Source organism: Odocoileus virginianus, chromosome 6 (assembly GCF_023699985.2).
Source record: "Odocoileus virginianus isolate 20LAN1187 ecotype Illinois chromosome 6, Ovbor_1.2, whole genome shotgun sequence".
Lineage (NCBI taxonomy): Eukaryota > Metazoa > Chordata > Mammalia > Artiodactyla > Cervidae > Odocoileus > Odocoileus virginianus.
The window spans coordinates 86,589,747-86,611,384 of record NC_069679.1 but is presented as its reverse complement, the minus strand read 5'-3'; the positions used below and the strand labels follow the sequence as shown (position 1 = coordinate 86,611,384).

Here is a 21,638-nt window from a genome sequence, read left to right as displayed (position 1 = left end):
CCCTAGCAGTAGTGTAGGAACCAGGCTGAAGTTAGGCAGCTTGCTGTAATTCATTCAGCTGATTGCTTTTTACCTCCTTCTGTTGACGTAAAAGAGTCAGTTCTCTTTCTCTAGTGCCGTTGTCCTGTATGCCTAACTGAACATCTGCAGTGGAACACTGGAACTCCAGTCGCCGTCCTTCCCCTACCCCTTTTTCTTTTAATTATTGATCTCTACATTTTCATTCTCTGCTGTGTGTGTATGCACATGCCTGCACATACTGTATTTATTTTTTTCTCAGAAACTAGTGAGAATTACCAGTGGTTTTATACATGGACTTTCAGTGTGAACAGTTGTAGTTAGATCCCAAAACCACAATCACATCTTTGTGCATAGAAAACCACTGTGTCAAAAAATTCTTTCCTTCCCAAGTCCATTGGATGTCCTGACCAATCGAATTCAGAACACACTTACCTATCAGATTTTCTTTCTTTTTTTAAATTGAGATTTAATTGATACACAACTTTACCTTGGTTTAAGGTGTACAACATGTTGATCCAATATTTGTAAATATTGTGAAATAATCACCATAACATCATTACACATACTTAGGAAACTTTTTTATTATGATGAGCACTCTTAAGACCTGTTTTCTCAGAAACTTCCAGATATGCAATGCAGTATTACCAGCTGTAGTCACCACGCTGTACATGACACCTCCACGACTTATTTTCTCTATAGCTTATTTCTTTATAGTTTACACTGTTTGACCCCCTTTACCCGTCTTACCCAGCCTCCCCACCACCACCGGCAGCCCAGTCTGTTCTCTGCGTCTCTGAGCTTTTTTCTTTGACTCCATGTGTAAGTGGGATATAGTTTTTGTCTTTCTGTGTCTGATTTATTTCACCTAGCATGATGCCCTCAAGATCCGTCCATGTTGTTGCAAATGGCAAGAGTTTATTCTTTTTACTGGCTGAATAATTTTAGTGCGTATGTGTGTGTATACATGTACATGTATATACATACAGACAGATCTATACCACGTTTACACATTTTCTTTATCCTTTAATCCATTTATTCTTTAATCACTGGGGGCTCAGATGGTAAAGCATCTGCCTGCAGTGCAGGAGACCCAGGTTCGATACCTGGGTCAGGAAGATCCCCTCGAGAAGGAAATGGCAACCCACTCCAGTATTCTTGCTTGGGAAATCCCATGCACAGAGGAGCCTGGTGGGCTCCATAATGAAGATTTGTTGGAAATTCTCTCATCTTCCTCTGAATGAACCAGTAGTGTATAAGAATAGGGTAGTGGGAATGGTTTATTCTAACAGAAGTATTTTATCACTGGTACTGCAGTTCTTTAAAAGCGAAGCAATTTTATTCAGTTTTTCATTGTTGTTTTTAAATTTTTGATTGGCATCTATTACCACTCAGGGTGAACTGTCACTGCTGCCCTACCCTTGGTATGCTGCTAGTCTGAACATGTTTTGATTCTTTTTACTCATTCTTGAGTGCTAATTTAACTGCTTCTAGAGTTCTTGACTCAGAGTTATTCCAATGGTTTTCATTGTTCTCTTACATTTTTTCTATAGTTTTGAGGTTTAATAATATTGTGCATGTATGTGGTCTATTATTTCTTTAGGATTTGTTGTGTTTTCTGAATCTTTGGATTTATGTCATGTATTAGACCAGAAAAATTGTCCACCAGTATTACTGGCTCCTTCTAGAAGTAGATCTTTGTATTAGGTTGTTGAGAAGAGTCATAATACTGTTACTTTTGTTCTTAAATATTCTTCTATAATAACTTTTATTTTTACTTCATCATCATTAATTCAAGAGAAAAACAAGTGGATTTTTATAACTTTAAAGAGACATGTGGTTTTATGCTGATTGACTTAATTATAACAGAATACTGACATAATGGTTTAAATATTGTAAAACACAGTTATTTCTTTTAAACAGTAAGCAAATGCTGTCTTCTTCAGAAAATGAATATGCAAATATTATGATCCTGAGGCTTAACATTATAGTTAATACAAACTAGAATTTTTCCAAATAATTCAGTTTTATGGTAAACAGGTATAAAAATAACCAGAAGTATAAATATGCAACATGAATTAATGTCTGTATTCTTAATATCTGTAAAATAAATATTTGCCAGCCTTTGCAATTTTCTGCATAGGGATATATTGGGAATGTTCTATTTAAAACTTGTATCTGTGGCTTTAGCTTTTAATTATAATCAAACCTGAATGTTTTTCCACTACCCCCACCCCACCCCACCACCCCTTTGTAACTGTTATCTGTTCTCTGTATCATTTCATGTACCTTTCGGCCACTTGTATATCTTCTTTAGAAAAATACCAGTTCAGTATTTGTTCATTTTTAAATCAATGTGGATTTTTTGCTGTTGAGTTTTGTGAGTTCTTTGTTAATTTTGGATGTGTAGCCCCTTATCTGATACATGATCTGCAGTTATTTTTCCCATTCAGGAGGCTGCTTTTCCATTCTGTTGCTGATTTTCTTTCCTGTGTAGAAGCTTCATAGTTGACGTCATGTCACTTGTTTACTTTGTTGTTGTTGTTGGTTTTGCTTTTCTTGTCAGGATCAAAAAATGATTTCCAAGATCTCTGTCAAGGAGCTTACCACCTAAGTTTCCTCTAGGAATTCTTTGGTTCCTTAGCTTATATTTCAAGTCTTCAATCTGTATAGAGTTAATTTTTGTTTGTGTGTTAGATAGTGGTCCAGTTTCATTCTTTTGCGTGTGACCATTCTAGTCTCCCAGCATAATTTATTGAAGAGGCTCTCCTTTCTCCATTGTACATTCTTGACTTCTTTGGTAAATTAACTGACCATATGTACATGGGTTTATTTCTGGGCTCTCTATTCTTTTCCATTATTATGTGTGTCTGTTTTTATGCCAATATCATGCTGTTTTAATTACTGTAGCTTTGTAATATAGTTTGAAATCAGAGAGAGTGAGGTCTTCAATTTTGTTGTTCTTTCTCAAGATTGCTTTGGCTACTTGGAGTATTTTGTAGTACCATCCAAACTTTAAGATGATTAGTTCTGTATCTGACAAATGCCAGTGGAATTTTTATAGGGACTATATTGAATCTTTAGATTGCTTTGGGTAGTGTGGACATTTTTGCTAATGAGCATGGATTGTCATGTCTGTTGATAACCATTCTAAAGTTCTATGGGATCTGTGGGTTCAATTCTGTGCCTTCTAGGCCCTCAGCCTCTTTATCATCCAGTGTAGTTTGTTTCAAAATAAGAATTCATCATCATACATATTTTTGTTTTGCACATTTCAAAGCAAACTGTCAACTAGTTATTTTATCTCTTATAGCAAAATTGCCTCACAATCAGTTATATGGTGAATATGTTTGTGGCAAAATGTCTATGACAAAGTAGCTAATAGCAAAAATACTTAACACAATTAGATATAATAGTGAGTGACTCCCACCTCAACTTCTTGATTTCTAGACCCATGGATTCTGACTTTGAGGTAGACAGCACCATATAATGATCTGTGCTTTAAAGCATATACTCCATGCTGTAACATAAAACCCTGGTCTTTCAGGATTTTGCTTGTAAAAGATTCTATAAATCAGTTTTCAGTAAGCCTTTCCATCATTTTGTTAGTTGCCCTCTGTGGGTGATGAGGGTATGTGATAAATTCCATAGCTAATTCCATAGGTATGAGCCTAACACTGCACATCCTTCACTATGAAAGAGTTCCTTGATTAGAACCTTGGGATTTGGTGATAGTGGATTAGGTATCCTGGCCATGGAGAGTGGTGCTAGCAGAAGCTCTGGATAGGAAGCGTGAATCTGAAAGTCACGTCTGTTCCAGTGACGATGACTCTGTCCTCTCCATTATGGAATAGGCTCAGTGTAATCGGCTTGCCACCAGATGCTGGGCTGGTTTCCCTGAGGAATGGTGCCATATCAGAGGTTCAGTAGGTCTCTACTGTTAGCAGACTGGACAGTATCAAGACCAGCCTTGGTAAAGACAAGTCTGTGTTTTTGAACCCAAGCATAGACTTGTCCTTGCCACCTTTGACCCACTAAGCAAGTGCTAGCTGGCTAGGAAAAGAGGCTGCCTGATGTCCATAAAATATATTATTTTGTCCATCTGATTATTGAGAGCCTCGTCTGCAATAGGTACACTTATTGGACTTTCCCTCAGACACAAAAATCTTCACAGCCTATGTATGTCCTTTCTGAGAGTTTTACCCACACATTTATCTTCTAGATTTCCTTTCCTCTCATTGTCCAATCCTGTTTCTTCCAGTTCCTATTTATTCAGATAGTGAACAATTGCTAGTGCGTCACTGTAAATCTGTCTGTGTAGTCATCTCTCACTACAAAAGGGATAAGCCAGGTGCACTGCTCGAAGGGCTGCCCTCTGGGGAGTTTTACCTTTACTGCATGCAGTCCTTCCGGGTTACCCCTGGTGGGGCCGTGATGCTTCAGGGGCACTAGCGCACCATGTAGGGACATCTGAAAATCTGGCTCCGTGTTTTTCTTCTTCACGCAGTTGGTCATAATGAACCCCTGTGAGGCCATAGGTACAGACTGACAAAAGAGACATTGCAGTAGGATTTATTGTTGAAGGATTCCGAGCCCCCGTCGAAACAAATTACTTGTAACTTCCAGATCTCACCAAGCCTGGTCTTTTCTATTCTGTGTCCAGTTCATGACAGATTGCTATTGTGCACACCCAGTCAGTAACTTGCCTGGTCATGTCATTTTCAGTTCATTAAAGCAAGCTCAGGACACAGTTAACCTGATATCCCATAGTTAGGCATTTACTTGCTGTCTAATGAGACCTGGTAGCAATCCAGAGGCTGCTTCTCAAAAGGAAAATAGTTAACTGTAAAGGAAGACGTGGAATTTCTCCCGTCTGAGGTATGTTCTTTGGGACCTTTCCAGAGGCTCCACAGACACTTTGAAGGTCATTAAATCTGCTTGATCATAAGATCAAAGCGGAAGATCAGCTCTCCTTTTCTTGTTCTGGCCCCCACTGGAAGCTTATAAGCGACTTGCTAGATGGGTAGAGCAGCTCACTCAATTGTGCTACGTGTTGCTTCCTGAAAGGCCTACCAAGCATTTTGCTCCTTGTGTTTGTGGTAGGTGATGGGCGGTGTAGCAGTTTGTCTTTCACAGTGGAGGGAACGGCTTGACATACTCCAAGATCATTGGATCCCCAGAAACATCACTGAAGTGACAGGGTTCCTATATTTTTGTGGAAATTATCTGCCACTCTCCTAATTCACTTAAGTCCTACTAAGACATCTAAAGTACTTGTTGCTTCCTGCTCCCCAGATCTGTTGAGCTTAATGTCATCAGTGTAGTGGACCACTGAGATGTTTTATGGAGTGTCAAGATGGTAAGAGTCTCTGTGGACTCTATTATGGCAAAGAACAGGAGAGCTGAAATAACCCTGAGGCAAGGATTTGAAGGTGTCCACAGATGCAAGCCAGGTAAAAGCAAACTGCTTCTAGTGGTCTTTACAACTGGTATGGAGATAAAAGGGCATATTGGCCAGGGCAATAGCTGCTTGTAAAATACTAAGGACTGTGTTAATTTGTTCTAGTAAAGTTCTGGAAGAGTAGCTTCAATTGGAATCATCTCCTGATTAAATTTATCATCCAGAGTTATTTGCTAAATCCGTCTTAGTTCAGCACAGGCCAAACAAGCAATGACAACATGACAGGAATTATTATTCCTGCATATTTTGTGTCCTAGGTAATACCACTGATTTTTGCAGTCCTCAGGCTTGCGGTTTTGTTTCCATTTATTGTCTTAGTAGACAGAGAAATTTCCGCGGGTTTTCATTTAGTTCTTCCTCACCCCATGGATCCACAGAACCAGTGTAGAACATTCTACAAGCTGCTGAGTGTATCTGTTCCACTTCAGGAATTGGACGGGGTCCACTGTGATTTGAAACTGGACTTAGAATCCGTCTATCACATGATCATCATAAGACCCCGCTTTGACTGCTTATACAACAGCCCCATTTTGTGTTCCTAAGAACTAGTGTCACTTCAGAGCCCATGCCTAGTAATTCCTAGAAGTTTGGATCTTTCCTTTTCTTCAGTTCACAGTCATTCTACCAAGTGGCCACAGAAGCTTGGAGGAAGATTTGTGATACATACCTACATACCTATGGCAGTGCTTCATAGTTCTTCCTTGTTGGGACTTGGCCTTCCCTTCAGTCAAGGGGCTCTGAGTATATGAATTTGCTTAGGCCTGAAAAGTTGTTGAGAGTCTGTAACTCTCCACTGTGATGATTTAAGTCAGGTGTTTTAGCCACTGGGTGTGGAGTGTTTCCTATTAGGTAGATCAGATGCTAGTCTAGTACCTTACTTACTCCATTCCTAGCGACTCTGTGGTTAATGACCACCAACAGAAACCCCCACAACCAAACGTACCACATCCCTCCTGCCCTGTTTGGTGATGAAGCACTGATGCTTGGCGTCTGCTTCTCCAGGAGCATCTTTTTCATCAGGAAGCCTGTTATTAATGGTGACATTTCCACTTCCTGACCTCTTAAGTGGGGGACACAGAGCTTTTCAGTGATGCAGATGCTGCCCTTAATGAATGTATCTCTCAATGCTTTGATGAAGGAACTGTTTTCTGGACTTCTTCAGGGGATCTGTAATTGACAGGAGGGTATGCGGGTTGCATGTGAAAGAGCTCCAGTATTCTTACCTCCCTCTGTGTCAGAGGTGAGCCCACGCATCCAGTCCAGTCCACTTCCTGCATTTGTAAATCAGGCTTTATGAGGACACAGCCATGCCCGTTTTTTTATGTGTTGTCTCGGTGTGCTGTTGGACTGCAGTGGCAGAGTTAAGTAGTTGTGCAGAGCCAATGTGGTCTGCAAAGCTGAAAATGTTTATTCTCTGGTCCTTTAAGAAGTTTGCCAACCTCTGCCTTAGAGCATGCTGAGACTTGATCCAAGTTAGGGGCCTAGTGACAGCAAAGCAATGATAGTGAAGGTTAAACACCCTCTGCAAGCATCTGTTTCAGAAGGTGAGTCTTCCAGGAGAGGAGGCTCTCTGCACTGGCCGGTGACACTCCAAGCGACTTAGAAGAGCAAGACTCAGTTTTGTCAAAGTCCAGCCAGGTGCTCCTAGTCCATGGTGAAGAGTTCTTTTCCCAGTCAGTGCCCTCACTTTCACACAAGAAAACTTGGCGAGTCTGTGAATTCAGTTAACATTGTAAATTTTCAGCAGTATCAGCCCCGTCAGAAATTCATTTAGGTTTGTCACGGAAGCTCTCTCTACTCAGACCATGACTCACATGGAGAGTTTAAAGGACCTGGGCTTGTTATTTCATTCTGTTAACTCTGCGTGCGTTCAGTGTCATCTTCTGTGCAATGCAGAGCTCGCGGTCATCATCACTGTTGTCACGGTGAAGGGCAGCAGCTTCTTGGGCTCCCCAGGCCCTTACTGCAGTGGATACTTCACAGCCACAGGGGACAGCTTAGTTCATTGCTAGCCAGTGCCACCTTGGATGGCTCGCATCCCATTTCCCATTGGCAGGGACTCAGCACTATGCTGAAACCCCAAGGCATGACTGAACCAATTCCACAAATCTTACCTTTAACAATATGCCTCCTTTGACCACTTTGGTACTGTTCTGTATCAATCAGAGACAGAAACCACCCCAGTAATTTGAACAGGGAAATTTTAATATGGAGTGTTAGCTAATGAAAAGAGATTTAGCTACTACAAGATGTAAAAGGGGACTCTAAGGGGAAGTAGCAGCTGCCGAAAGCAGCCGCCACCCACTGGGCTGCTGGACAGTGATCGAGGAGTAAACCTGAAGGGCGGACCCTCCCCTCTTCCCCTGGGGCGGAGACTCAGATCTCTTTGGAAAAGGCATAGGTGCCTCAGGAACATGCTGCCTGCCAGCAGGAAAGAAGCTTGCCCGTGGGCTGACCTAGATCTTCTGCTGTGAAGGCAGAGAAGCCCCCTGCCCCCAGCTCCCGTGGCCTCATGAGCCCGCTGGCCACAGCGCGTGGGAAGGAAGGAAAGGGCCTTCCTCCCCTTCGGCCTTCCCTCCGGCGCCCTCTGCTGGCTGGCAGAGGGGAACATCTGCGGGGCCCAGCCCCAGCACCAGTGCTTGGCTGCGCAGTCGCTCAGTCGTGTCCGACTCTGCGACCCCGGGGACTGTAGCCCACCAGGCTGCTCCTGTCCTGGGATTCTTCAGGCAAGAGTTCTGGGCTGGGCTGCCATGCCCTCTCCTCCAGGGGCTGTTCCCAACCCAGGGATCAAGCCCATATCTCCTGTGTTTCCTACATTGCAGGCAGCTTGTTTACCCCCTGAGCCGCCTGCGAAGCCCCCAGTAAGCATCCGGCGGGAGGAATGGGGGTGGGTTTGGAGCCGAGAGGCAGTAAATGAGTAACAGGCCCCTCCAGTCTCACGGCTGTAACTGCTACCTCCTTTATGTGCATCTCTGCCCTGTATTCTCCCTTGAGCTCCAGAGAAGTATAGTACCCCAGATGCCTCCTTGATGTCTTTCTTCATTTGAATTTCTCGCAGGCCTTCTTACGGGGTACAAAACCAAACACTCGTACCTCCCCTAGTTTTTCCTATCTCAGTGAATAACATCATCATTCAAACAAAACACATAGCCTCTACTTTTCTCTTTTTTTTCCTCCTTTTCTCCCAAGTGGGTCAAGGTCTTGCCATCTCTTTCTTCAAAAGGCATACAGATCCTCCCGTTTCTCACTACTTCCACTGCGGCTCTGCTTCAGGTCATCATCATCTCTTGACTCTTAAATATCGGAAATCACATCCTAGATTTGTAATGTGTGCTTGATAAAAGTGGCTGCTTATTCTCAATTCATTCTGTAACTTTTCATTCTGTAACAGCTGTACCTTATCCATCCCACTCCAAATTTTATGCAAGACATCAAAAACCTTAGGGCTGTGAATATGCCTGCTACATCCTTTGCTGTTGGGCTAAGCCCATTTTTTGTGTTTGCCAGTTCAGCATTAACCTTTATTTTTTTAATTAGTAATAGTAATATCATGATTTATTCATGTATAGTTTTGAAATGTGTATAAATCTTCCTGGCTTAAACTAATAATTGCCTATTGTCAGGTTTTTTAAATTTGAAATCATTTTTATAAAGATGACCATATTTCTTAAATGTCTTATTTGTTGGAGAGAAACTATAAAGGTAAGAAACTCCCCCAACAGAAGCAACAAAATTTCCACGTATATCATTGGCTTTTTATATTAGTTAAAATCTCTCATTCTTTTCATCAGCTTAATTTCTTTTAAGGTCGATATCAGTACTTACTTTTCCTACATTCAGAAAATGAATGGTTTGTCTTAATTAATGCTTGGAATTCTGTACTATTGTTCTCAATAAAACAGTTTTATTACCTGCATCTTTATTTCTGATATTGATGTGAAGCTATAGTAAACATAGAAGTCCATCCTCCTCTCTGGAATCAAAGCTCCCTGAAGCATACACTTTTTTGATAGAGGACAGCCCCTGACACGCGCTCGCTTTGTTTTCAGGTGGGAGGTGTTGCTGTTTTTCTCCTGACGGTAAAGCTTTAGCTGTAGGTCTCAACGACGGCAGTTTCTTAATGGCAAACGCAGACACTCTAGAAGATCTTGTATCTTTTCACCACAGAAAAGATATTATTTCAGATATTCGATTTTCACCAGGTAAGGTCTCATTAAAATCAGATTTGTTTGTTGAGTATGACAGTGACTATATCAGTGTGTGATTTTTTATTTACTGTTATTTTATCTCAGAACTTTAGTTTTTTACTAGAAGAAGCAGTATAGTGAGAGGTGAAAGCCCTGTATTTAGATCAGTGGCAAAATATCTGACTTAGCGCCAGTTCTGTCACTAAAGTTTCTGTGTGACTTGGACCAAGGCATTTCCTTGAGCTTCCTTTTCCTCATTTGTAACATAAGAGGAATTGGATGACTGTTTTCATTATATTCCTAATGCTTTTGAAATTACATTAATTTTGCTTTATCAGTTTCCATGCATTCATACTGATGACAAAACCTACTATAGAATTCCTAGTATTAAGGCAAAATTTATTTATGTTAGCTTACTTATATATTTTTTCTAAATTTAAAGTTTTTTTGTTAAATGCAAAGAATATCAAAATTATTTTGTGTATAATTTTTGACATTTGCTTTCCATCATACTACCTCATTACATTAAAATTTTATTTCATTGTGTTAATTATACATGAAAAGTATTACCATTAGTTGCGTGACTCACATGTCTTTTTATAACATGCAAAACACCTAAAGTTCCTCCAAACAAAATTGAGAAGATTAACTCTAGTTGTACAGTATAAAAAATATTTCTAACCGTAGGAAATTTCAAACAAATATGTTTCTCTTATAGGTTCTGGGAAATATCTTGCTGTAGCATCACACGATAGCTTTATAGATATATACAATGTCATGAGCAGTAAGCGAGTCGGAATATGCAAAGGCGCTACGAGTTACATAACCCATGTCGACTGGGATATCAGAGGTAGGACTTTCAGTAACTCACCATCTGATGAAGCTTTGTTTGATTTAGTGCAGCTACTTTATTTATTTATTTATGTTTTTAGTACAGCTCCTTTAAAGAGACAAATAATTTGACAGATGAGTTCAAAAGCATTGTGAAAAACAAACATTACTCTTAAGATGATTTTCACTACTTTATTTCATATCTAAAGACGAATGTTGGGAGTTTAAACTTTTCAATACCTCGCCTAATATAATTCAAATGCTAGTACAGAGAGTGATAGATTCTTAATTTGTAAAGTAATTTAAATATCACTCTTTTTTAGTCATGTGTCCTAGTTTTTGCCTGATGAGTCTGATATAAATAGTCACTGAAGTTTTTGCAAACAGCCCTGCTCATCAGGGTTTCCTCTGAGAGCACGTCGGCCCTTTCTCTCTGGTTCTGGCTCTGCCCTGCAGCTCGGGGGCTCCCCGTTCCCTGGCGAGGGGCTCCACCCAGGCCACCGAAGTGAGAGCCCGGGGTCCTGACCCGGAGCACCAGGGAATTCCCAAAGTTATCACAGCTGTTTAACAGACAGGGTTTAATGAACGTCTTTGTCTTTTAGCAGAATGTGTGGAATATGTCAGTGTTTCATAATTTGGATAAAGGTTAATATTTTAAATGCTCCATTTTGGGGGGTGGTTGTTTCAGATAGTCACCTCTCTAAATATGGTATTGTAAATTAGTTTTTCCAAAAACAGTTAAAATATATATTTTAAAAGATACTTCAAATTTTATTTCTAGGATTTTTATATGCAAAGCAACAGAAATAGCTTATTCACACACACATGCATGCTCAGTCACTCAGTTATGTCTGCTTTTTACAACCCTATGGACTACCAGGCGCCTCTGTCTGTGCGATTTTCCAGGCAAGAGTATTGGAGTGGGTTGCCATTTCCTCCTCCAGGGGATCTTCCCCACCCAGGGACTGAACCCATATCTCTTATGTCTCCTGCATTGGCAGGCAGATTCTTTACTGCTGAACCACCTGGGAAGCGTGTACACACACACACACACACACACACACACACAAGCAAATTAAGCCATTTAGGAATTTAATTACTTTATTATATAGTAATTACTTTATTATGGTTAACTGCAGAGGAAAATGGTTTTTATGTTAAGGCTAAATTTTTCCCACAAAAGTTAAGCATCATACTAACTGTGTATGTATTTATATTTTATGTATGTGTATATTTTTTAATTTTTTTAAGGAAAGCTTTTACAGGTCAACACTGGTGCTAAAGAACAGTTATTCTTTGAAGCTCCCAGAGGGAAAAAACAAACCATTCCCAGTGAAGAGGTAGGAAGATAGTAGTGCTTGAAATGTTGTTGTGACTAAAAGTGGTTAGAAAGCAGATGCCTGTCTGGGCACAGGAAAATATGCTGTGTTAAGAAAAGGAATAAGTGGCTTACTTGTATGGCTAGCTCTTCTCTAATTACTTTCCTTAAAAGACAAGAAGCATGCAACAGCATGTAAAAGACCTGCCATCTAAGGCTGGGTCGCTGCATCTCTGTCAAATCTTTTGGAACCCATGTACCTAAGATACTTAATGGCAAATTTCTATTTAAGGAAAAAAGAAAAAGAAAAAAAAATGTGTGTGGTTTTGTGACTGACATTATTAGCAAAACTTTTTGACATGTCCAAGGAAGAGATACTAAATAAATCTAACTTGAAAGTGGCTTAGTAAGGAGAGGCATTGTAAGTCAGATTCTTAATTTCCAGTGATGATTAATCGGAAAACATGTGTATAAAGTACCCGTAGAAGTTTCGACATGAAACGAAAGAATCAATTTCTGATATTCTAAGAGCAGGAAAAGTCCTGTTTATTAATATTGTCATTGTATGTTCAGCATCTGGAATACACAGTGGATAAATAAATCTTGAATGATGTTATGTTGAGACTTTTCTGCAGGAACTAGTGGATTTGGCAAACTACAAAACCAGAGCAACTAATAATTTGTTTCACTGTTTTTATTAAACTTTTAATTTTACTTGTGAGATCTATAATTAGTTACAAAGAAAAATATTCAATGTTTTGTTGTTAATGTTTTAGAGTGAGATATTATAAACTTAGAGCAGTCTTTTTTTATTTTTTAGGCAGAAAAAATTGGTTGGGCATCATGGACAAGTGTGCTTGGTTTATGCTGTGAAGGAATTTGGCCAGTAATTGGAGAAGTCATGGACGTAACTGCCTCTTGCCTCACCAGTGACAAAACAGTCCTAGCTACTGGGGATGATTTGGGATTTGTGAAGTTATTTAGGTATCCTGCTAAAGTATGTGTTTTTCTTTAATTCTCCTAATGATCATAATTATAAAAATGGTTAAGGTAATGCCCTTTCATAGCATTTCATTGTTGTAATATGAATATCACATATGGAATACATAATGTTGTAATATGAAAGGTATATAATTTATTTCCTGTTCTTGACATCATGTTTATAGCTTTTATCCAGAAGTAGTATTATAATTTATGATCCCATTTCTCAAGTTATATATTATATTGTACAGTTTCTCAGTATTGAGTAGTATAAATATTCCTTTTAGAGGAATCATTCTTTTAGTCTTAATATTAAATAATTTTAGTATTCTTTTGATAAAATCTATTATCATTAACACTAAATACAAACTCTTGATATTTACAACTTTAACATTTAAAATGTTCTATCTGATTAAATATAAAATACTGTAAATTATAATGCCTATAGAATCAAAGTAAACAACATTGGTTTAATGTGATGAATAATGCTATTTTTCTAAAACCAAACTGTAGAGATTCTTTCGAATGTACATGCCCACATTACTGTGTGCTGTGTGATGACTAAATTTTTTTACTGCTTTCTTCTGTTCAAACTACTGAGAACATTAGGCTTTCACTTAGCACAAAAATAAAATTCATGATATCAAGTATAGATATGCATTTACTTGTCACAAATTCAGATGTATGTTATAATCTAACACCAACATGAACATAAATATAAGTTTGTAATATGGCACTGAAATCATGATATTCAGTGCATGATGGTCTTAATTAACTGCTCATATGAATATTTTTAGATCAGCATTGAAACAAAACCGTAAGTTTTAAAAATTCCCATAGAGAACTAAGGTACCCAAGAAAATATTTGACAAGTCCTTGTTTTAGATACACTGAAGTTGTAGTACTTTACTTGATAAAAATGTGTTCCAATAAAACATTTATTAGTCAAAAACTTCATTCTCAGTATTCTAGATGGTAAAGAAGCCCTAAGAATATGTTCTAGAATGTTGGTCCACAGATTTCTTCTTCTCCTTAACTGTAACAAGAACCACAAAATCATAGGGAAACTATCTTCTTCTGATGTTTTCATGACAGATTTCTCTTTGATTTCAGTTGATTTTATTGATTCCTCGCTTCCAAAGAATCCATTGATTTAACTATTACTATGTTTTGTTTCCCTGGAGAAGGAAATGGCAACCCACTCCAGTATTCTTGCTTAGCAGGCCATAATCCATGGGGTTGCAAAGTCAGACATGACTGAGTGACTGAACACGTTTTCTTTATTTAAGACATTTCTTATTTTAACACCCTTGAAAAGATATCCATCTAAAACCTGCTTAGGACATGTTGATCTGAAATTTACCTATGAAATCCAGTAATGCTAGTGTTCTAGATTTATAAGTTACCAGTATCTTGAATTTTTCCTTATGTTTAAAAGAAAAATACATTACTGTGTGTAACATCTGCTTATAATCAAACACACTAATGAATTACAATGAAAGATATTTACATGGGTATATACTGAAATATTTGCTAATTACTTTTTGTTAATATGGCCATGCTGTATGTACATAGGTATTAGTATCCTGATTTTCCCAGTTACTGTGTTTCTTTCCAACGATAATATGTCTGCATAGCCATCATTTTTAAAAGATACCCACCATAATTAACTATTGCTATGTTGAATATTTACGGTATTTAAAATGTTTCACTGCTCTAAGTCAATACTACGGCAAATGTTTTTTGTGTAGATTAGGCCTCCTTAGCATGTATCTCTTAAAAAGGGATGGTGAGACAAAGGTCAGCATTTTCATACTTTTCAATGTAGAATACCAAGTTGATTTCTGAAAGAGTTATGCCCATAGTACTGGCAGTGTGCAAAACTACTAGGTTATCTTATCCTCATTAAGTTTGGGAACTGTTACTTTTTATTTTAGTGAGTTTCAGTATTCTCTCTTTTTTTTTTTAACAAAATGCCTTTGCAATGATTAATTTCCAATCAAAGATTAAGAAAGAAGTTCAAAATTATAAAAACTTTTTCAAGTAATAAATTTTCTCAGAAATTTGAATTTTTTTTTAATTTTTAGGGAAAATTTGGAAAGTTTAAGAGGTACGTGGCCCATAGTACACATGTCACAAATGTTCGCTGGACTTACGATGACAGCATGTTGGTTACCTTAGGAGGCGCAGATATGTCTTTAATGGTTTGGACAAATGAAATGGAGGGCTATCGAGAAAAAAGACCTTGTGATAGCGAAGAATCTGATATAGATTCTGAAGAAGATGGGGGTATGTGATTTTAAGATATTTTAATAGAAACATAGAAAAAATTTAGCACAACTGACTTAAACTGCAGAAGTTTAATAAGTAATAATAATGCTTGAATAGTTATTGTTTTAGTCTTTTTGGTCTGTTTAACACCAGAATTTTTTTTGTGACTCTAGAATAACAGACTGGCATATACTGATGACTTATTCCTCATTTAGCAATGTATGACAATATACTTTAAAGAAGTACTATTAAAGTATATTTATAGTATTGAACCTCATACTTAAAAATAATTCCTATTATACCAGTAATACCCACTCATTGTAGAAAAGTTAGAAAGTACACTTTGCAATAAAAAAATGAACACAGCATCCATAATTTGAACACTCAGAGGTAACTTCTGTTAACATTTGGGATGTTACCCACAGGGGTATGTGTATTTATACACATTATCTTTATTTTTAACAAAAATGGCATCACATTGAGGTTTTTTTGTAGCTTGCTATTATTACTTAATCAGCATTCTTTATCACTAAATATTCTTCTACATCATTTTTACTGGCTGTATGTTATTTCATAATTTGACTATAACACGATATATTTAACTTATTTCATATTGTTTAACGTCCTTGTATCCGACTTTTAAGATCATAATTGAGATCCTCAGCTATAACATAGAGAATAATTCTTATATTTTAATGTTAGGCTATGACAGTGATGTCACAAGGGAGAATGAAATCAGTTACACCATCAGAGCCTTATCAACAAGTATTCGCCCAATGTTTGGAATCAAGCCTCATTTGCAACAAAAAGAACCCTCAACTGATGAGAGGTAACAATCAAGTTTAAAACTAGATGAAGAAAAAGATATCAGTATTAGAAACTGAATTGATTGTTTAACTGAATGAATTTTTTGCAGAAAATAAGTAGCTGTGGTACTCCTGCATTTTACAGTCCCCAGCTTCTCTTAGAAAGCATGTTTGTCCTTAAATACTTTTTGGTAATGATGCTGTCCTTGCAAGTAGCTTAGGGGATGATGCTATATATAAAGTCTGTATGATTGAAGGAATCTTACTTGCTAACTTTTATAAATATATGTGATAGGGTTTCAAGAAATAATAAAAACTGAATCTAATACCTAGTGTGTTTTAGGAAGCACATGAACAGAGAGATGCTTAAGTTTTGAAAAGGCCTTTTTATCCATGTGCATTTGATCAAGGATAGAAAGTCATTATTTTAAAGTTTTTCCAAAAAGGCAAGTTGAACTATAGCTTGTCTCTGGGAATTATTGGTCTTTGTCAAGATCAGCAAATCAAAGTAAGGCTATGTGCACTGCAGTCTTATAAGGAAAGAGAACTTTATTTAATAAAGTATCTTAGTGTAATGACAGATCAAGAGAAAAATTGTGAGCATAATGCTTTTAAAATCATTAGAGAAGATAGAAAACAGTGAAGAGGAATATGGATCAGTAAATCGCATAGATTTCAGAAATGAAGAGGTTTTAAGAAATGATAAAGTAAGAGTTATCCAGAAACTACAGTGAAGAACAAAGAAAGAATGGGCGTTAAGAACAGCAGTGACCTCTGACCTTTGATGAGGAAAAATTTTAAGAAGTATTTGAGGAAAAAGTTAAAAATGAAAGGGAATTCATTCACAGTTAGAATTTAAGTTGAAGATTCAAGTAAATATATAGTTAGTGAGGATAATGCTAAAGACATTTGGAGCTCAGCTAGATAGAAACAATGTTACAAGACAGCATTGGCAGAGAGATGTGAGTCTGCACCTGTGGATTTAATATTCAGGGAAAAGAATGAGGTTGGGTGAGATACATGTTATGGATGGTGAAGGGGAAACTGGAGATTCTTTTGAACTGAGTAGCCCTGCAGTTCTAGGTAGAATGTTGAGGTCGTGATGTCTCCACAGCGCCTCTTCCAGGCGCCCCGTTTGCTGATGGTGGTGTTCCTTAGATGATAGCAGTCACTTACAAAAAGGGGGTAGACAGTGATGATCTGTTTGGTGGTGTAAGTTGTATCTGACTCTTTGTGGACCCCATGGACTGTAGCCCACCAGGATGCTCTGTCCGTGGGATTTTCCAGGCAAGATTACTGCAGTGGGTTGCCATTTCCTTCTCCAAGGAATCTTCCCGACCCAGGGATTGAACCCTGGTCTCTGCATTGTGGGTGGATTCTTTACCGTCTGAACTACCAGGAAAGCCATAAAGGCATGAAAAGGGGCAGAGTATTACACTAGAGGTATGTTTTTTAATGCTGAACATACCGTGATCTAAATACTTGTACGGTATTCAAGGTTGAGGTGACTTGACACTGAAGACAGTTCAAAGGGCATGGTGTTTGGAATAAGATCCCAGGTGGTGCCAATGGTAAAGAACCCGCCTGCCAATGCAGGTAGGCACAGGTTCAGTCCCTGGGTCTGAAAGATTGCCTGGAGGAAGGCATGGCAACCCACTCCAATATTCTTGCCTGGAGAATCCCATGGACAGAGGAGCCTTGGTAGGCTGCAGTCCATAGGGTCGCACAGAGTTGGACACAACTGAAGCAACTTAGCATGCAAATGGGTTAAAATACTCATTTTTATTATTTGCCAGTTATGTGACCTTGAGAAACTTTTCATTCTCTCTGAACCTCAGTTTCCTCGGAGGTAAAATAAACATTATAATCCACAATTTATGGAGTATTTTATGAAATGAAGTAATGTATATAAAGAATTTAGGTAGTAATTCTTCACCACCCTTTTCTTGGAATAAAATACAAAGTAACCTAAGGAGATACCTGGTTAATTCTGACACACTTCCTTTTTTAAAACTTCATTTTACTATAGTTTAGGCGACGTCACACTACTTGCGAGACCTTTGTTCCCCAACCAGGAATTGAACCCAGGACCATGCAGTAAAAGTGCTGAGTCCTAACTGCTGGACTCCAAGGAACTCCCTAAGAGCTTTCTCTTTCAGTACTGAAATCAAATATCCACAGAGTCATGAGTACTGCCTATATATTTATTCATTGGAGCCATATCAGTATGCAAATGTGGATGTTCATAATTAGAATATTTTCAGTATAGTACTGAATATTCCCTAGAATATATCTCACAGGTAATGAAAAATGTAATATAGGGAAGAAGTAACTCTAGATATTCTCATAATCTTTCTCATTTATTATATTGATTTTTAAAGAAAATATTACATTTATCAGATAAATGTAGTATGTCAGGAAATGTGACCTAGTTTTAACGTGTAGACCATCCCTCATGGTAAAACACTTAAATTTCCTCCTTCACTGTGGAAGTGACCCAAGTTCTGACAGAAATATTTTACTGCTCACAAAGAATGGCTGACACTGTCATAACTGTAATCTTTGCTGTTAAGTTGCATCCTCAAAATTATTTTTTATATATTTTGCATTTTGTTTTCAAATTATTTTATAATTCAGCTCTACTAAATTCCTCTGAAAATGTCAAGGCAGAAAAGTCATTATTCTGATTTGCAGTTAGGAGTCTTCATTTTCATCAAATGCAAGTATCAAAGGAGATAAAAATGAAGCTTTCTTTTTCCATCAACTTTGAACTTTTGTGAAGAGGTTAAATGGTCTGTATACATAATTGTCTTCAGTTTTAAATAAAATATATCATCATCAAATACAAAACATTTTTTAAAAAAACAAATGTTTGTCAAATATCTACTTAAAAGGAAAATATTTCTGATGACAATTTGACTTTATTTAGTTGATTTTTTTGTGGAGTCTTTTTTCCTAAATGACATTAATAATTTTATGTTTTTCTGTTTAAGTATTTTTATGACAAGTCTTAATGTAAGTAGTTACTTGTCAGTCAAATTTCCAATATTTTTTAATAAATCAGAACAACTGACATAAAATGTAGGCATTATTGTATTTCCTTAGAATTTTGTTGACGTTACCTTTATTCTGTCTACTAAACTGATATATTTTATTCATCATCAGTTTTCATATCTGTTTATCTCCTTACTTTTTTCTCTTGCTTCTTTTGAAGGCAGGGAGTAGTAAGGTAAGTTATTTTATTTAAGAAAATATTTTACTCAAAAATGTATTCTTCTGCTTTGGTCTTTATGGTACTTTAAGGTATTGATTTTTTTCCTTATAAAACACTGTGTGTTCCCTATGAAACACTTTTTTGCTGAGAAAGAACTAGAGAATGAAAGCAGACAAACCCTACAGAAGAGCTGCGTTTGAAGACACAGCATGTGAGTGCCGCTGTGAGGGTCTTCTTACAATCAGTGTTTCTACAGATGTGACTCTCATAAACGCCTTATAGTTTTAGTTTTTCCTTAAATTTCAAAGACTTGTAAAAACAGTAATCACACGTATTTATAGTGAAAACTTTTCCAGTTGATAGCAAGCCTGTTAGTCTCATGTCATACTTGCTTAATATATTCATTAATTTCAAAATACTAACATAGGGCAATAATGATATTTACATATTTAATAAAATGATATGTGCAAGAAAGGACTGTTTGGGGTCCTTTGATAGCTACCTTTAGTAAAATAAAAGTGTCTTCAGACAGTTTCTGAAACAGGACAATATGGAAAAGCCTCATCTGTTTTGGAAGTTTAAAAAGGTGCCAGTAGGAAAATGCTGACAGATAAGATGAACAAGTAAATTTGAGAAAGATTGTGCAGAACTTCAAATATTAGGTACTCCTTAGTTAATTTGGCAGATAGCAGGAATTCACTCTGTTTTAAGCAGGAGGTGATGTGTGCAAAGATATGAGTCTGGAGTGTCATGTGACTTCTTTAAAAGGCCCTCATAATCTTACACTATTTTAACAGAAGTAAAACATTCAGACCTAGCATCAGACGTGGAGTAGCTTCTTCAGGACTGAGCTCTGCATTTTATTTTATTTTATTTTTCCATTTATTTTTATTAGTTGGAGGCTAATTACTTTACATCATTACAGTAGTTTTTGTCATACATTGAAATGAATTAGCCATGGATTTACATGTATTCCCCATCCCGGTCCCCCCTCCCACCTCCCTCTCCACCTGATCCCTCTGGGTCTTCCCAGTGCACCAGGCCCGAGCACTTGTCTCATGCACCCAACCTGTTTCACCCTAGATAATATACATGTTTCTATGCTGTTCTCTTGAAACATCCCACCCTCGCCTTCTCCCAGAGTCCACAAGTCTGTTCTATACATCTGAGTCTCTTTTTCTGTTTTGCATATAGGGTTATCGTTACCATCTTTCTATATTCCATATATATGTGTTAGTATACTGTAATGGTCTTTATCTTTCTGGCTTACTTCGCTCTGTATAATGGGCTCCAGTTTCATCCATCTCATTAGAACTGATTCAAATGAATTCTTTTTAATGGCTGAGTAATATTCCCATGGTGTATATGTACCACAGCTTCCTCATCCATTCATCTGCTAATGGGCATCTGGGTTGCTTCCATGTCCTGGCTATTATAAACAGTGCTGCGATGAACATTGGGGTGCACCTGTCTCTTTCAGATCTGGTTTCTTTGGTGTGTATGCCCAGAAGTGGGATTGCTGGGTCATATGGCAGTTCTATTTCCATGAGCTCTGCATTTTAAAGGGACATTGACAATTTACAGTGAACTAGAAAGAAACACAGGATAAAGGAAAGTTGGGTGGCTACTTCACATAAAGAATAATTCATCATTTTTGGAATCACTAGTTTCCAAAAAAAAAAAAGAAAACTAAGTGGAGGTATAATTGCCGTCTTACAAGCAGTTGTTCATGCAGGGTTTAGTAAATGCCCGCTTGTCATCAGGGTTGTGAAGGGATGTTCTAGACATGTAAGAGAATTCCTGGTTTCATTGGGAAGGGGGATGAGGTTAACATCTATGATCCCTTCCAGTTCTGTTCAGTCATTATGTTGTTTGGGGGAATTTTTTTAAAGTTACCTCCTTTGCTGGAACAGTCCCGAATACCACATGGTCTCAAGACTCCCTCTGCATGCTTGGTTAGACTGGCTGACTGGGAATCCCTCTGGAGTCAGAGGAGGGGGAGCTTCGGTTCCTTAGACAGTCCTTAATAGCATGCAGTTCTACCAGCCTTTTAAGTTAATAAACATTAAATAAGCTTAAATATTCTGTTTGAAATTCAGTTTGCACTGTGGTAAATAAGAATGGCAAGCTATATACAACATAGAACATGTTGAATTCTTTTCCATTTCATCTTTATTCTTCTGATTTCCCTGCCATTAATGGAATAATTTAAGCCTTTTTAAATATACCGCAATAAATAAAAACAATAGGCCTTTACTATATACCATATAGTTTATCTGCATTAAATGTGTAAAAGTATTTTATTACAGGAAATATTTTACTACTATTTTAAATTCAGATTTGTGTTGTAATCTTTTCCCTTTTTTATCTGCTGCTGGAAAGAGGCTCCAGGTAACCCTCTGTCTTTGCTCTAGTCCATGAGGCCTGATTTTGTCTTTTTATTATCTTTGATATTTACCATTAATGAACTGTTACTTGATATTCTTTACCTCTGTTCACAGCTTTCCATGTTTTTCTCCTTTGAAATCAGTATCCCTAAAATGACTATATC

General features: G+C 37.5%; 1 protein-coding gene across 14 annotated transcripts in view; it reads left to right on the top strand.

The window, feature by feature from the left end:
* EML5 (EMAP like 5) overlaps window positions 1-21,638 on the top strand; it is a 157,174-nt gene that overhangs the window by 97,873 nt on the left and 37,663 nt on the right. For 12 of the 14 annotated variants that reach the window (XM_070469746.1, XM_020890576.2, XM_070469747.1 and 9 more), the window contains exons 22-27: window positions 9,529-9,681; window positions 10,385-10,516; window positions 11,749-11,837; window positions 12,636-12,812; window positions 14,884-15,085; window positions 15,770-15,896. In XM_070469746.1, the coding sequence (XP_070325847.1) occupies window positions 9,529-9,681; window positions 10,385-10,516; window positions 11,749-11,837; window positions 12,636-12,812; window positions 14,884-15,085; window positions 15,770-15,896 (880 nt within the window). Of the gene's footprint in view, window positions 1-9,528; window positions 9,682-10,384; window positions 10,517-11,748; window positions 11,838-12,635; window positions 12,813-14,883; window positions 15,086-15,769; window positions 15,897-18,510; window positions 18,707-21,638 lie in introns of those variants that run through there. The other 2 variants (XM_070469757.1, XM_070469758.1) reach the window with 2 other exon arrangements.